The sequence below is a fragment of the Typha angustifolia genome, chromosome 4, assembly GCF_048772165.1.
Source record: "Typha angustifolia cultivar Huaian chromosome 4, ASM4877216v1, whole genome shotgun sequence".
Lineage (NCBI taxonomy): Eukaryota > Viridiplantae > Streptophyta > Magnoliopsida > Poales > Typhaceae > Typha > Typha angustifolia.
In genome coordinates this window covers 9,988,390-10,004,964 of record NC_133242.1, presented here as the reverse complement: position 1 = coordinate 10,004,964, position 16,575 = coordinate 9,988,390, and the positions used below count along the sequence as shown (strand labels likewise).

The 16,575-nt window shown below is 37.7% G+C and overlaps 3 protein-coding genes across 3 annotated transcripts; 2 read left to right on the top strand and 1 right to left on the bottom strand.

The window, feature by feature from the left end:
- Positions 1-286: 286 nt before the first annotated feature.
- On the top strand, positions 287-3,352 carry LOC140758876 (protein translation factor SUI1 homolog). Its single transcript, XM_073095258.1, has 5 exons — positions 287-484; positions 1,938-1,984; positions 2,128-2,333; positions 2,424-2,477; positions 3,168-3,352. Exons 2-5 carry the CDS (start codon positions 1,948-1,950, stop codon positions 3,210-3,212), a joined length of 342 nt encoding a protein of 113 aa, XP_072951359.1. The 5' UTR covers positions 287-484; positions 1,938-1,947; the 3' UTR covers positions 3,213-3,352.
- Positions 3,353-4,061: 709 nt separating this feature from the next.
- LOC140759287 (probable xyloglucan endotransglucosylase/hydrolase protein 8) lies at positions 4,062-5,676 on the bottom strand. Its single transcript, XM_073095802.1, has 4 exons — positions 5,352-5,676; positions 5,160-5,260; positions 4,871-5,073; positions 4,062-4,768 (listed from the first exon to the last, which is right to left on the bottom strand). Exons 1-4 carry the CDS (start codon positions 5,548-5,550, stop codon positions 4,378-4,380), a joined length of 894 nt encoding a protein of 297 aa, XP_072951903.1. The 5' UTR covers positions 5,551-5,676; the 3' UTR covers positions 4,062-4,377.
- A 6,780-nt stretch (positions 5,677-12,456) lies between these two features.
- Positions 12,457-15,921, top strand: LOC140759255 (isocitrate lyase). Its single transcript, XM_073095764.1, has 4 exons — positions 12,457-12,690; positions 13,682-14,050; positions 14,173-15,406; positions 15,589-15,921. Exons 1-4 carry the CDS (start codon positions 12,661-12,663, stop codon positions 15,684-15,686), a joined length of 1,731 nt encoding a protein of 576 aa, XP_072951865.1. The 5' UTR covers positions 12,457-12,660; the 3' UTR covers positions 15,687-15,921.
- Positions 15,922-16,575: the final 654 nt, after the last annotated feature.

Genomic DNA, 16,575 nt, shown 5'->3' with positions numbered 1-16,575 from the left:
TAATTTAATAATTTATGTGCTATGAAAAGAGTTTGGATAGCTCGGTGAGGGCCATACGAATACGATACCACTGTACGTCTGCGTTCTTCTCACGCAAAGCCGGCACGCGGGTGGCACGTGAGGTGCCGATCTCTCTCGATCCACAACGTGAATAAGACGGGGGGTCCCACTAGCCGACAGCAACCACGGATTATTCTAGAGCGAATAAGTTATCCGCGGTATTCCCAAACGCCCTCCTCTCTCCTGTCCCTGTTATCGAGTCCCTTATCCTTGGAATATCCTATTCTTTGGGTAGAGAGAGGCTTTAGAAGTAATAGTAGGGGGGGTAGTAGTATTAGATCCTTTGTGGTCAGGGGAAGTGTGAGCAAAAAGGACCACGAATTCTCTTCTGTCTATATATAGAAGTTTGTCTGAAGGGGAGGAGACGTAGTAAGATTTCTCCTCTCTCGCTGATTCTTGGGTCTTTCGCTAATCCTCCTCTCAGGTATGAATGAGTTCCATTCTCTGGAATTAAGAGTTCTTTTTTTTTTCCCCTTCTGTACCGGTGATCGTGGGGAGATTCTTTTATTCTTTTTTTTAATGGATTTGATGGAATTTGTTTTATTTGGTTGAATCTTTATCTTCGGATGCTTGGAAATTATTATTTTTTTGATTTTTTTTTGTTCTTATGATTAAGGGCATGATTTTCCGTTAGAGAATCTTGTAGCTGCAGAGAAAGTTTCTGTTTATTGGCTTGTTTAATTGGTATATTTTTGTTCACAAGATCAATCTTTTAAGTTCTTATTTGAAATTTATTGTTGAATACTTTTTCTTTATCTGAGAAGATGAGGAAGTCCATTCGGGAATATTATTAGAAATTTGTTCAAATTTATATTAGAAAAGGATATCTTTATTACGATAGTAAATATTCCAGGAAACCAGAAAGTGCAAGATCCCTCCTTCTGAAAAGTTTGAAACTTGTGGTTGAATGGAAGGAGGGATGGAGGAAAAAGAGAAGAAGAAAGAAAGCATTTTGAATACTGGAAAGCTAGCTTGATAGTTACCTGAGATAAATTGAAGTTCTTTGTCTGGTGTGAAGTTGGAATGTTCTTTAACTCGAATCATCTGGGTGTTGTCATGCTGGTTTTGTGCCTTACGTTTATGTTGATTTGTTGGGTGTTAAAACTTTTGGCTCCTATTTTTGTTGTTCTTCTGATCTAAACAATCATGTGCGTGGAAGAATTATGAGGCTTAGGCCATCTGCGGGATTTTGCCATTTAATTGTGTTGTACACTTGTACTAGTTTCTGCTGTTTTATTTTTAATTATTTCTTATGGTTGGTAGGAGGAGGAGGAAGTAGGAATTCTATCATTCCTTTCGGAAAGATACAAATACAATCCTTGTGATAGTCCATGCTTAATTGCTTCTTTTCATATTGTAAATTGGAAAGGTTGTGTGTTGCTTTGAGTCTGTTATACATCCCTGAGATGAGTGAATCTCTCGCCAGTTGTGTAGGTTTGGTGCATAGAGTTCTCAAAATATGGTCAAAATGGATGTCTTGTAACATCATATCACCTGTTGCCTGATAACTAAGATGTTTATCTCGCCATATTTTGGGCCTTGGTACATACTTGATTTAGTCGTAGTAATCCTAGTGCTAGTTGTCTAATCTGTCAGCATGATTGTATTCACTTAAACAACAAATAGCCTGTTTGAAAGTTGTATAATATCTCCTTTAGTAGTATACTAGACTTTGCAACAGATGTTGAAATATACCATGAGTATGTGTTTCTTATTTGGTTGAGCAAGACATAGGAAGGTTTTCCTTTCACCGTGTCTAGCGTTACCTCTATATTGTTTACTAAATTTAACTGTATGAATGCTTTTGACATTATCAGCATTTGATATGAATGCAAGTCAGTGATTGTTTCCTCATTTATTCCTTTCTTTCTTCACAGCCAAGTGTTCATGTCTGATCTCGACGTTCAGATCCCAACTGCATTCGGTATGTTTTCTTGAATGCTTTTGACACAGCAATTTTGATTGATTATTTTCTCGAAATTTTTTTTCAAGCATTTAGTATACTGATTAGAGGTCTGGCATTCCGTCAAGGGTGTAAATGAATTTTTCTTTGTTATTTGGCTGCAGACCCTTTCGCTGAGGCAAATGCTGACGACTCTGGTGCTGGAACAAAGGAGTATGTGCATGTGCGCATACAGCAGCGGAACGGCAGGAAGAGTCTGACTACTGTGCAAGGATTGAAGAAAGAATTTAGCTACAGCAAGATCTTGAAGGATCTAAAGAAGGAATTTTGCTGCAATGGTACTGTTGTCCAGGACCCAGAGTTGGGCCAGGTAATATTTATGCAAGCTTTGATGCTTTCGTTTTGGATGTTTTGTGCAAATCTATTATCCCTTACTCACCTGCAGTACTTGTGATTATAGGTCATTCAACTCCAAGGTGATCAGCGCAAGAATGTTTCAAATTTCCTTGTCCAGGTATATGTTCTGATATAAACTTTTTGTGGATAGAATTTCCATTCTGCAACCCTTGCATTTTGAGCTATCCATGATCAGACTCTTCGGCGTTTTATGCATAGTTATAGAATCAGACACAATCTGAGTGTTCAGATTGGTGAACTGACTCGTTCACATTTTGTTACAAGACAAGAAAGTACAATTGACTCTGAAAAACAGTCGACCTGATTGTTAAAGTAGTGATCATTGTTGCATGAGTTTCCGCATAGGATTGCTCTTTTTTTCAAAAATTACCTAGTTATCCTTAATGTTCAATTATTTTATTATTTTAATTTAGTCTTAAAATGGAAAGTAATTATATTGTAAACAAATTAAAATGTAATTAAGATATAATTTTGTATAAGTCAGATGATTTGATGAACCTTAATATTAGTTAAAAAAATAGCTAAATAATGAAAAAAATACAAATATTGCTTGTGAGGATTAATTTAGAACTATTCTGTAAATATTTCTAAATATCGTTTAAATCAATAATCTAATGACTCGACTGATCTGATAACTATGATTTTATGGCTTGTATCATTATAAAACTTGTAGCCAATTGCACGCACGTTTTTTAAATTTGCAGTTTAGAAAAGCAAGGATAACTTCCATGATTTGCTGATGCATATGAATGCATAACTTAAATTCTTTTTATTCTTTTGCATACAGGCTGGCATTGTGAAGAAGGAACACATCAAAATTCATGGTTTCTGAGCTCTGGCCTACTGTACTACTACTGTTTGCTTGAGTGTGTGTAATCTTCTTTAAGATTGTAGTAGATCTTGTCATTTATTTGATGGATTGTTTGTGGGACAATGGTAATTTTAAGAAAATATGCTACCTTGTCTATTCTACGTTGCATTGTTTACTCACTATTCTACTATGTTTGCTTGTTTATTGTTTTGGGGATGATGCTTTCCATGGCGTTTATTTATATCACTAAGTTGGGTCTTTTCGGATTTAATTATATTTGATATTTTAATTTAGCATATTAAACTAAAAGGCATATATTTTTTTGCATATAACTTACATCTGTGATGCATATCAAAGCCCATGCACCACTCTATTCTATTGTGGATTATTGCATTTTAAGGTTGGATTTTTTACTTACTAATGCTTTTTTAGAAACTAAATTTGCATTTAACACTGCTTGTATTTTATATTTTATCTAAACTCATTTTACACCAAAAATTGATCTCCTCTCTACAATACAATCACAGACATTGTTTATTTTAACCTAAACCAGAATATAATTCCTCAAATATTTATAGAAAACATAAGGCTTTTTATACGCATAAATTCATTCCATTATAGTATATATCTAAGCAATAGTTTATTTCAATATTAATTATTGGTATTTATCTTTTTCTCTTGTTATCTATATATATATATATATCAATTTAATAATAACTAATTATTTTTAATTATTCTCTCGCTCTCTTTATTTATTCATTTTTTCTCTTCTCTATCAGTCTATCTAATATAATTGGTATTCTTATTACATAATAACTATAGTAGTATACTGATTATAATTAGACATTATAATATCTAAACTCGTATAAATTCTCTCATACAAGTTTAAAGAATTAGTAGTATAAAAAAGATTTCACAAATAAACGCCCTTAATTTTTTTTAAGGAGAGATTAAGATTCAAGATTTATCTCCAACTAGAGGAGGAGTAATACTAAGATTTCCACCCACCAATACAAAACTAGACCAAAAATTCCAGGACACTAGTAACTCCAGTTTGTCCTTATCATATCTTCACACCTACCCAAATAGATACATAGACAAATGAATAAATGGCAGAAGTACCCAGTATCATCTACCTCAGTGTCCACCATATGTTCGACGAAATGCCAGTGCTCCCTTCTCACCCTTACAGACGGCACTCCTCTGGCATCTTGGGGTACCTCTCATAGTCCTTGCAGTAGTCGTAGATCACCAGGTTCCTCCCCACCCAGCTGAAATCCTCGTGCTGGTTGTCGTCGAGCCCCCACGCCTCGTACTGGTCCCACCAGTTCTGCGTCGTCGTCTTGACGCAGTCCGGGAAAGGATCCTTCCATTGGCATCCATCCGCATTGAAGTCCTTGTAGGATGACATGAACGGTGCATTCTTCCAGTTGGTCTTCTCGAGACCGCCCCTCGTCGCCCAGTCGTCGGCGTTCCAGATGCTCGAGAACATGTACATCGGCTTCTCGTTGGGGAAGAAGTTGTTCGGCTTGCCATTGTTCTTGTACACTCTAATGGGCACCCTGTCTACAAAGAACCTGCCATGCACGATATATGTTTAAACACGTTAGTAATTCTAAATCTAGGAAAGAGGTGATTAGATCGGATCGGATTGGATTGGATTGGATTGGAGGACTTACACAATGTGATGGTTGTTCCAAAGAATGGAATAGGTGTGGAAGTCCTCAGTGGGATCAAACCACAGCATATGCCTCATCTCCCTCCCTCCTACTCCACTCTTGTACACATTGGTCTGGATTGTGTATGGCTGCCCTGTTCTATTCCCCAAGAACTCAAAGTCCAGTTCATCCCTCTCCTTCCCTGCCCCTAAATCCGAGCACATCTGTACAAAAGAAAACTCAAAACATCTCAATCCAAATTCATTACAAAAAGAAGAAGAAGTAATTATAATTATAATGAATGTCTCACATAGTAGGCCGTCACAACGCCGGCAGAGTCGCCGCCGACTAGCTTAAGCTTCATGCTGAACCACCCAAACCGGTATCTCTGCCGCGTCTGGAACCCGCAGCCTGTGCATTTATGCATTGGCATTTAGAATTCAAGAGACTCAGAATCAAAGACTACAAAGAAGTTCAGTAAGAAGATCTTTAAGCAAGCTACCTGTTTTCTTGTCCAAATAAAGGTACCATACTTGGCCATCAGGAGATGTTCTGAAATGGTCTTCTGCCCACATTATATCAAAGTTATCTTTGAACGAGAAGGAGCTCGGCTTGCTCGCCGCAGCAGCGGCGAGAGAAGGAGCCATAGAGCTTGCTGCTAGTAGAAGAAGAAGGATCCATGGGCAGAGCCATAACCCCATCTTCTTTTGTTAGACCTACAGATGAGAAGTGAAGAATGTAGATTGAAGCTTATAATAGCTCTTTATATTTCTCACATATTATGGAGTGACTCTGGCATATAGATAATGCATCAGTTGTCACACTTTAGATCTGATACTGGAAGTTAAATTATTATGTGGTGTAGTAGGACACCACACCAAGTTGCTTTGTGATGATCTGCTCACATGAAATGTTTGAGTAAATAAGCATCTAATAGGAGGCCATGTAGCATGCATGTGATTCTTGTTATTTGGATTTAAGACTATACCACTAGTTGTTAATGAGCTGTTCTGATGGAAACATGCAGCAATGGTTGCCTTTTCTTTTCTAAATTGATTAGGCTAAATGTGCCGAACAATATGAACTCCTAATTATGAATGTAATTAAAAAAACTGGTGCATGGATTGCCCATATAAGTCAGTCTAAATTATATGTCAACGTATTGATCGTGCGCATTTGATGGGTCAATTAATCTATGTATTGATGCGTATTCGACGATGTGCACAGACGGATCCATACCGAATTTACTTGTGCCAAAACCTAATCCCATCAAAGTGTTAATAATAGGAGGTTGAGTGTGGAGGAATCACATTCAACTATTCAAGTTGGGTATCATAGATCTAGAGAGAGAGAGAGGTGTGGAAATCCAGGCTGCTATGGGCTGGCTAAAGAGATTGTGCCAATGTCAGACAGTTGCAAGTGGGGACAGTATGTTGTTGTGTGTAAATGCTTGAATAGTTATAAGGAATGGAGAGAGAGAGAGAGAGAGAAAGAGATAGAAAGGTAAAATGATTGGATGTTATAATAATGGGAAGGTTCCATTGGTTCTCACAGCAGTGTGGCCTTGGGTCAAGGGAAGTGTTTCTTTGTGCTTATCTTTGGGCATTGTTTTAGTTGCTTGGAGTAAGTGCTGTAGCTGAATTTTGAATGGTTAAAGGACTAGAAAAAAAGGAGGCTTGGGAATCTACTTGCTGTCCAATTTGAAAGCTAAAAGCATCTGACATCCCCCATATGCAGTGGTGCAGTGGTGTGAATTTGTTGTCTTTTGGCATCTTGCCCTTTTCTTTTCAAATCAAGAGTTTACACTTAACAGGTGCAGTTTTTGGAAGGGCCTTAGCCGACACTCGAGGAGAGATTATGGAGTTAACTTCTTGTAGTAAAGAAGATGAGTTAATTGAACACTAGAAATAGTGCTGTCAAAATAAACGAGAGGTTTGAGTTCAGCTCGGCTCGGTAAGAGATGAGCCGAGTTTGAGCCGTCGAAATCAGCTTGAAATTAATATTGAGCTAAATCTGAGATGGAGCCAACTCGCTTAGGTTCGGCTCAATAAGCTCGGAATAAAAGAGGTGAGAAAACCCTAATTCACAAACATCTTAAGCTTTTGAGAGCTCCCTAATTCTAAACTTCCTCCCTAACCCAACCAAAATTGGAAACCTTTGCCCTTTACCTAACAAGAGCTCCCTACTTCTACAAATCAATCAACACTCACAACTACAAACCCAAACAAAATTATCGAAATCCAAGACCTAACCTTTCCACAAGGGTACCTAAACTTGTCGCTCTCGTGCTACTCGTCATTCTACTGTCTTGCGTCGAACTCGACGTCCTCCTTCAAGATCTAGACATCAGCGAGCATGAGGTGGTTGGGTTTGTCATTGGCAGTGTGGGTCTCGAGGACCATATTGTAGATGATGTGGTCTTTCCCGACCGGCTCCTCGTGGCTGAGGAGCCATTGCATGGTGAGAATCTTCGAAGATGCCATGAGAGGGAGAGAGGTGAGAGAGAATAGGCTTATTTCAAGCTTATTTAAGCTGAAATAGGTTGTGGCTCAGCTTGGGCTCAATTTGGCTCGATCCAACTCGATCCAGCTCGATTTGAATAAGGCTTGATAATAAGTTTATTTTAGTTTAGAGCTCGGCTGGAGTTGAGAAAAGTCAAGCCTGAGCCCAATTCTAAAGCTCAAAACTAATTTCAAGTCAAGCCTAAGCCAGTTCGCTTAGGCTCTGCTCGTTTACACCCCTAAGTAGAAAGGGAGATGAGGGTGAATCTTTGCTTGAATTTTGATTGTTGGGAGAGGTCCTTGTAATGTGGTTGTGAAAATTAATTCTCAAATGCTAATTCATCCAATCTATCGAAGAAACAAGTTTATAGGATGCCTTTGATTGCAAATAGATACGAAGGAATAAATCATTAGTAAAGATTATCCTAAGGGATAATATATTCCTTGAGATTACTGATCTCATATTAATTTTACTCTATTATTTAATTTATATAAGACTATGAATGAAATAATTAGATAAAATTACAATAAAGCAAACAAATAATGCTAACTATAATTTTTTTAAATATCATAATTGCCATTGAAATCTTTGTACTTCTTTAGATATATCATTTCATTAGTTGAATATAATTAATCAAGATTAAAACTAAATTTCATAAATAAAAAGATTATTTTGTCCTTGTATAATTATTTTAAATGGTTCAAAACTTTAAGAGAGAATGATATTTTAGTCATTTATGTGTGTTTATTAACTTAGCATCATTTTATTAGAAATAATTGGTTAAAATTAACGATAATGGCAATTTTAAAAGAGTCAAATAATTTAATGGTAATTATGATATTTTAAACAATGTAATGACAATTATGACAATGTGAAACTTTTTAGTGGCAATTATGTAAAATGCCCTTATTTTTAAACCAGTGTTGATTATTTAGAACTTAAGTTATACTGTTACAATAGATTATCTTATATTTTCAATAAAAAATAAATAGTTTATATTAAATATTTATTTTTAACAAATATTAATTATCAAAATCACATTTCAATTCAAAATAATCAGAATTAAAATTTCTATTAATCAAGTAATAGAAATTAAAGTTAATATAAAATTGTATAACAATAATAAATAATAAATATAATAATTTAAAGCTTTTTAGTATAGAAATAATATAAATAAATGTAAAGTTTAAAATGTTAATAAAAAGTTTTAAAATAAAAAATAAAACTTAAATTATTAAGATTGTTAATTAGTTAATTATATATCTAAATTTATAGCTCAACCCTAATCTTCATACGGTTCAGAACGTTATATAAGGGCAATATAGTAATAATATTATTATTTCTCCGCTCAAGGTATAAGCGCTAATGCAGTCCGCTTAATTCGTCTATTATTTTTCTAAGACAGAGATTAAAAGGATTCATCCAAGCAAGAACATAAGAAGTTTGATAATTTTAACTTAAAATATATTTATCATGAAGCTAATCAAGCTATAAATTGGCCTACTAAGTTTAATAAATTTATCTAATTGATTTATAAGAAGATGTTGAAGGATGGACTACAATTCAACCACGAGAATCTAGTCAATTAAATTGAGTTGAGTCTAATTGGTTGTTTTTACATATTATTTTAAATTAAAATAGATAATCTTCAAATGAAAGTCTAGCTGGGTGAATTGGGTCAGACTCATTGTGTCTCTACTCTCATAAATAGGAGTACTTTAATATTTATGAGAAGATATTGAACGATGTCGAAGGATGTATTGCAATCCAACCACAAGAATGGAGTCAGTTAAATTGAGTCAAATTTAATTGATTATTTTTACATATTATCTTGAATTAAAATAGATAATCTATGTACGTAAGTAAATTGGGTCAGACTCATTATGTCTCTGCTCCCTTAAATAGGAGTAGTCATTGTCTATTTGTATTCATGAAATAAATATTAGTTTAGTTTAATTCTAATGGCACTTAAATACACACAGGCTAAAATATATTCATATTTGGGCATTCCATGGCTCCTATAAATTGTAGGGAAAAATTGGGATCATAAAAAAGTTAATCCGAGATATATAGTTTATTTAACTCATCTATATGCTAATTGTCCATCAAGAAAACTAATCCCAAACTATTTTTGTGGCATTCAAAACAAAATGCATGGGTGAATGATAAATATCCATATGCTAATATGTGAACAGGAAGAAAAAAATTAATAGTGTGTTTCAATAAATTCTCTAAACCTTATAAATAGAATCCTTTAATTTGTGTTTATTATTGTTTAAACTTACCATTTAGTTATACTAGTTGGGCTCCTTTAGCTTCAAAGTGACCACAAAGTGGGCCTGATCCGGCCCAACATTTATCGGGCCGTGCTGGGCCGGATTGAACTGATGAGACTAACATTTACAGGGAAAGGGTTGTAAACGAGCCGAGCTTTATCGAGTCTGGCCTCAAATTATACATAGTATTTTTTTATATAATTATTTATTTAAAAGTTTGAAGCTTCTAACTAAACGTTATCGAGACATGCTCCAAGTCAATTACACTGCCCACTAAGCTCTATTTTATTAAGATGAGCCAACTCAAGATAAGCTATTTAGGTTCGATTTGTTTATATACGTTAGAACTTCGATATGTCTTTTAGCCAGGTGTATAGTCTGACTATAAGCCGGTGATAGGATACAAGCTCGAGTCATGATTTTAAGCCGAGTTCTACTTCTAGTCTAACCTAGAATTCGTTCAAACAGAGCCTAGTGATCACATGCTATTCAGGTTCGACTTATTTATATACCTTAGAACTTCGATACGACCGGTAGCTTTGGTGTATAGTTCGACTATGAGCCTGTGATCGGATACAAACTTGAGTCATCTTCTGAGTCATGATTTTAAGCTGAGTCAAGCCGAGTTCTAGTTCTAGTTCTAGTCTAGCCCAGAATTCGTTCGACGGAGCCTAGTGATCACATAGGGTGAAATTCCCATCTTACCCTCATCCCCTTCGCCACAACGAAGTACATTATTGGTTAGATAACGTGCGCATAAAAGATACTCCCCCCAGTGGGGAGCTATGCTACGTGTCAATCCTCAGCACCAATGTATTCTCCTAATTGTACGTGTGAACTTATCCCTTATCCAGTTATCCGTAGATGCTGATAAGACCCCATACGTGCATGAATTAACGAGCCGAGCACGAAGGCCGAGGCATGACACGTCAGCTTCTAGATAGCATGCGAGAATAGTTTATTGCGTGCACGGATAAGACTTGCATATCTCTCAGCCTTATCCATCTCGATAGAGCAGTGCCTCCTAACCGTTTCCATCGTCACGGATAAACTCATCCAACGCCGGAAACTATGGATAACGAATGAAGACAATAATGGTATAAACTATTTTCCTATATACCGCATTTATTTGTTTGCTAAAGAACATTATCTTGAATAAACTTAAGAATAAAAAAATAATTATCAAAAACAATCTAAATTTTAACCTTTAGTATTATTCACACTTAACTATTCTACTTTTAATGCACAAGAAATAGCATGTCATTAGAAAAAGTTTTCTTAAGGATTGCTGCATAGATAAGTTAAATTGACAATAAGTATGCAATTACCTTAATACCTAAAAGATTAACTCGGAGTATTTATAAGGCATTAAAGACATAGTATAAAAGTTAAGTAATCCTCCTTAAGTTACCTTAATCGATAAATTATCTGTGAATTAATCCTCCTTTCCGATCTTCCAAGATTAAGTTTGCTAAGTAAATTATGGAAAATTCGTTGAGAGCCTAATTAAAAAAATTGCTCATGTGAAAATATTGTCATCTTATATTCTCTTATCGCCGGTGAATTACGTTTATTTTGTTTCTAACCCTACCTTATAACCTTTTCCGATTTCAAATTATTCAAATGTCAATGAGTACTAAAATTATTTTCCACTTAATTAACTTGGTGTTAAATAGGCTTTTAGCATAACAGACATGAAGTGTTTAGAAAAAAAACTATAAGGTAAAGTTCCAACAACACAAAACTACGGTAGTTATTAAAACTAAGTCGTCAACAAATTATATAAAATAGTAGTTACTCTTGAATAACACCCAATAATTGCCCACTTGTAACATCTTATGTTTGGAGTTGAAGTCATAAAAGGGAGGAATGGATAAGTTGCATATCAGTATATCACTATCCAATTATTCTTGTATATAACTTTGATGAAAAATTGGTGTTACGTAATTAGTAAATCTCCTTCCACATACCTTCAGTTGCATGAGTCACGCAATAGATAACTTAGGTTTGTCTTCTTTGACATTTTGGATCCATTTGAACTCGGTCATACATTTGGATCAGCATCGAGATGTGTTTATATGATGAAAATGGATGGCTATTAAAAAACAAGTTATGGGATAGATTATAGAAGAATAGATGAACTCTTGTCACTCTCACTAACTTCTCTTATCTTTTTTGTTTCTGTTTCTCTCTTCTAATATCCAACACGGCATGGACATTCTGATAGATATATAATCATTAAAATCAGTTCAATTTGAATGTTATAAAGTCGATCGCCAAAAGAATTGTGTTCAAATAGTTAAAGGTTTGTATAATCATATGAGTATTCTCGTATTCGAATTTTAATGACATTTCTTTATGACAATTGGTTCAAACTCTAAAGTCTTTGTCATTCAATAACGTAAAAACTTGTCCTTCTCAAATCCTACGTTGGTAGGAGCAATATTTTGTACTAATTAAAATTACATTAAAAGATGTATCTTTCGTCTTATGATACGAATCATGATCAACCGACCAAATATATAGGTGAATTAACATTCTGTCGTATATTTAGAATTTATCTGCCGTCAATTTCCGATTCGGTACACGTGGCTGATGATCTAATGGGTAATTACTATGTCCAAGCTCATCTGTTACAAGATGGTTAGGGAGATGCAGAAATGACCTTAAATGTGTCAGCTTGCATGGGCTGAGAGCCTCCAAGTATTGAAAGCTTTTTGGCAGCTCTGCTAGCTTCAGCTGATCATCACAAGGAGATAACTACTGCATTCAATGAACTATTTACGATGATAAATGTGGCAAGTTCTTAGCACCAGAAAAGATATAGGAATAAGAGATGAAATATATGCCACATTTTGTTGTTATCTTGGTGGGAGTAATAGGGAAGTTACCATGGCAACTTGGCCTTCCATGAAAGGATATGGATTAGCTTCTTTATAAATTGAGAAGTGGAGGGGAGGAGAGTTGCATGCACTTGTTGTAGAGTCTCTCAGCAGTACTCAATCTCCTCTGTCACAGGGTTCCTTCTCTCCCATGGCTTCCTCTTTCTCAGTGCCTTCAATGGTTAGTTCTCATTTGGATCGTCAGATCATCTCAAAGTTTTGCTCCTAAAATTTATCTTTGATCCTTCAAAACTTAGTTCATGCATTGTAAATATGCATACCCAAATGAAACAGTGCTACCAAGGAGAATTGTGCATGCAATTTATCTTTTCTCCTCTTTTCTTTTTCTTCCTGAAATTGATTTTAATTCTTTAGTTCTAGGATAAGTAATGCATGTTTCAGAAACTGCAGGAGGTTGGATGGACTTAGATCATCCTTCAACCCTGTGCTGATATGTCTTGTAACCTAAAGGTTTTTGTTGAGATCATCTCAAATCTTGGTGATTTTATGAAACTATTGGTCCTTAATGTCGTGCATATTTATTTATTTGAGAGGTTTTTCTACATGATATGATGAGATCATGACCAATTTCTAGTTGTGAAGTAAGCTAATAATTTTTTTCTCTTCCTTCTTTTGAAGCATGATCTGGTAGATTTTTAATCAAACAACACCCATTTTTTGGGTCAATTCTCATATTCTACAAGTAAAATGACTAGTGTTCTCTAATTTAGTTTTGTACTTCTAACAGGTTAATAGATTCAAAAGAACATTACACAAACATGAATTATTTGAGAGGAAAAAGTAGAATTGAAACTTTATTAATTACTAGGGCTCAGTGCAAGTCAAACTCAGGAATTTCTGTCTCTAATAGCATATTAACTTATTGATAGTGTAAAACTAAGCAGAATATTAATATCCAATTAATCCGACCTAACTTAGTATCAGAGTTTTGTGAGATATAGATCTCAATTTGTTTATCTGTCCTATATCAGTGAAATAAAAATAGAATAAAACTTGTTTTTAATCTTTTAAGTAAACCTTTTAGTTGAGTAATGCCATATTTCTCACATAATTTATGCATATTTCTATTCATATTAAGTGAATATGGTAACTAGATTTGCTATCCTTCTGCAATTTGTATGGATGATGGTATCCAATTTGCATGCATGCAGATCATGGAGGAAGAAGGCAGGTTCGAGGCGGAGGTGGCGGAGGTGCAGGCGTGGTGGAACACGGAGAGGTTCAAGCTCACAAAGCGGCCGTACACCGCTCGCGACGTCGTCTCCCTCCGCGGCACCCTCCGGCAGTCGTACGCGTCCGGCGAGCTGGCGAAGAAGCTGTGGCGGACCCTGAAGACCCACCAGGCCGAGGGCACCGCCTCCCGCACCTTCGGCGCCCTCGACCCCGTCCAGGTCACCATGATGGCGAAGCACCTCGACACCATCTACGTCTCCGGCTGGCAGTGCTCGTCGACGCACACCACCACCAACGAGCCCGGCCCCGACCTCGCTGACTACCCCTACGACACCGTCCCCAACAAAGTAAGTGTTAATTACTTCTCTAAAACTTAAGCTGTTATTTATCATTTATTTGTTATAGTTCAGAAATATTGTTATATATCGTGGATTTTGGATTAAATAGTTGGGGATTTCTTTTTTTATAGGTCGAACACCTCTTCTTCGCTCAACAGTATCATGATCGCAAGCAACGCGAGGCTCGCATGAGCATGAGCAGAGAAGAACGCGCCCGCACTCCCTACGTCGACTACCTGAAGCCCATCATCGCCGACGGGGACACCGGCTTCGGCGGCGCCACCGCCACCGTCAAGCTCTGCAAGCTCTTCGTCGAGCGCGGCGCCGCCGGCGTGCACATCGAGGACCAGTCGTCGATGACCAAGAAATGCGGCCACATGGCCGGGAAAGTGCTCGTCTCCGTCGCCGAGCACATCAACCGTCTCGTGGCGGCGCGGCTCCAATTTGACATCATGGGCGTCGAGACCGTCCTGGTGGCGCGCACCGACGCCGTCGCCGCCAACCTGATCCAGACCAACGTGGATTCCAGGGATCACCAGTTCATCCTCGGGGCAACAAATCCTAATCTCAAGGGGAGGGGCTTGTCCGCCGTGTTGACAGAGGCGATGGCGGTCGGCAAGAACGGCCGCGAGCTGCAGGCGATCGAGGACGAGTGGCTCGCCGCGGCGCAACTGAAGACCTTCTCCGACTGCGTCACCGATGCGATCAAATGCATGAATGTATCCGAGAACGAGAAGCAAAGGAGGCTCGAAGAGTGGTCGGCCCATTCTAGCTACGAAAAGTGTTTGTCTAATGAGCAGGCTAGAGATATAGCTGAGCGGCTAGGGGTTAAGAACTTGTTCTGGGACTGGGACTTGCCTAGGACTAGAGAAGGGTTCTACAGGTTTAAAGGCTCCGTCATGGCCGCCGTCGTCCGTGGCCGGGCTTTCGCGTCGCATGCTGATCTGATATGGATGGAGACGTCCAGCCCTGACCTTGTCGAGTGCACTATGTTCGCCGACGGCGTGAAGGCGGCGTGCCCCGAAGTCATGCTAGCCTACAACCTCTCGCCGTCGTTCAACTGGGACGCGTCGGGGATGACCGACGAGCAGATGCGCGACTTCATCCCGCGGATCGCGAGGCTCGGGTTCTGCTGGCAGTTCATCACCCTCGCCGGCTTCCACGCCGACGCGCTTGTCGTCGATACTTTCGCGAGGGATTACGCAAGAAGGGGGATGTTGGCGTACGTGGAGAGGATCCAGAGGGAGGAGAGGAACAATGGGGTGGAGACGTTGGCTCACCAGAAGTGGTCTGGAGCTAATTACTATGATCGGGTGCTCAAGACTGTCCAAGGTGGGATCTCTTCTACTGCAGCCATGGGCAAAGGCAAGTCCTTCCATCTCATCTCCTCCTCGTTATATTCTTATTTACATACACTTAATTCTCTTGATCCATATCATAATAACTCTGTTCAAAATGAAGTATAGGAGTATATAGATATAGTTCTTCGAAAGACATATACATATATTATTGATATGTTACCTAACTGTTTGATGTTTGGTTTGCAGGAGTTACTGAGGATCAATTCAAGGAGACATGGACTAGGCCTGGGTCTGACGGCGTAAGTGATGGAGGAAGTCTTATCATTGCCAAGTCCAGAATGTGAGAGGCTCTGGAAAGATGAACAAAGCTTCCTTTGGTTTACAAGAGTGTCATCAGTCCTCTTCATGTGCATGTCATGAGTGGATATATGCGAATAATAAATTTGATATGTTGTAATAACTCCAATTGAGGGGATTTGGGCTAGCTGTTTTTGATGTTAAGCCTCTGATTGATGGAATGGATCAATTGTTGAGTGAAAGAGAACTCCCTCTCTTCTCTCGGCAGCTTATGTTGGTATTTGGTATTTCTTGGTTTTGAATGAATATTTCATGGTTCATCCCAAATGGCTAATGATTCTGAAATAGTGCTGTGAATAACAAAGTTCTTGCTTGTTCACTTGTTAGACTATAATTGAACAACCATTGTTTAGATGATTAAATATTGTATAAAAAGTGGTGTTTGATGTATTTGCTTCTCTTGCTATTGGACCACTCTTGTGCAAGAGGAAAGCATAATTCAATAAGAGAAACATATGAAAAAATAATTGGAAGTTTTGCAAGAGAAAAACATTCCACCATGTCCTCCAGGGTAGGGCCCGAAAGGGAACCACCATGGAAAGCTAGCCAGATAGATGGCTTCGTCGTTGAACTTGAATTCAAGGACTGAACAATTTATTAGATAAAAGGATTGTCTCTAAATGGCCTTTGGGGTTAGACCTCATTGTTCTTTTAAGGCTAAGCAGGAAGGGTTGCATCGATGGGACAATGAAGGATGCAATGTCTCACCATTTGTTTGAAGAGTTTGGAGAGATCAACCTAGATGGATAGATAGACACCCTCAGAGACCATCATCCTACATGACCTGTGAGCTGAAAGATGAAGATTTCTTTGCAGTATTTCGAGGTCCCAAACTAGGGCGATGGATAGGAGGTTAAGACTTTAGCATGAATCATC

What these genes read in the sequence shown, in the direction of transcription:
- LOC140758876 (XM_073095258.1), top strand. Translation starts at nt 1,948, where the DNA reads ATGTCTGATCTCGACGTTCAGATCCCAACTGCATTCG. An exon ending in TCAGATCCCAACTGCATTCG is followed by an intron (nt 1,985 to 2,127) that starts GTATGTTTTCTT and finishes ATTTGGCTGCAG; the next exon opens with ACCCTTTCGCTGAGGCAAAT. An exon ending in TTTCAAATTTCCTTGTCCAG is followed by an intron (nt 2,478 to 3,167) that starts GTATATGTTCTG and finishes TTTTGCATACAG; the next exon opens with GCTGGCATTGTGAAGAAGGA.
- LOC140759287 (XM_073095802.1), bottom strand. Translation starts at nt 5,550, where the DNA reads ATGGGGTTATGGCTCTGCCCATGGATCCTTCTTCTTCTACTAGCAGCA. An exon ending in GCGTTGTGACGGCCTACTAT is followed by an intron (nt 5,074 to 5,159) that starts GTGAGACATTCA and finishes TCTTTTGTACAG; the next exon opens with ATGTGCTCGGATTTAGGGGC. An exon ending in TGGAACAACCATCACATTGT is followed by an intron (nt 4,769 to 4,870) that starts GTAAGTCCTCCA and finishes CGTGCATGGCAG; the next exon opens with GTTCTTTGTAGACAGGGTGC.
- LOC140759255 (XM_073095764.1), top strand. Translation starts at nt 12,661, where the DNA reads ATGGCTTCCTCTTTCTCAGTGCCTTCAATG. An exon ending in CTTTCTCAGTGCCTTCAATG is followed by an intron (nt 12,691 to 13,681) that starts GTTAGTTCTCAT and finishes GCATGCATGCAG; the next exon opens with ATCATGGAGGAAGAAGGCAG. An exon ending in TACTGCAGCCATGGGCAAAG is followed by an intron (nt 15,407 to 15,588) that starts GCAAGTCCTTCC and finishes TTTGGTTTGCAG; the next exon opens with GAGTTACTGAGGATCAATTC.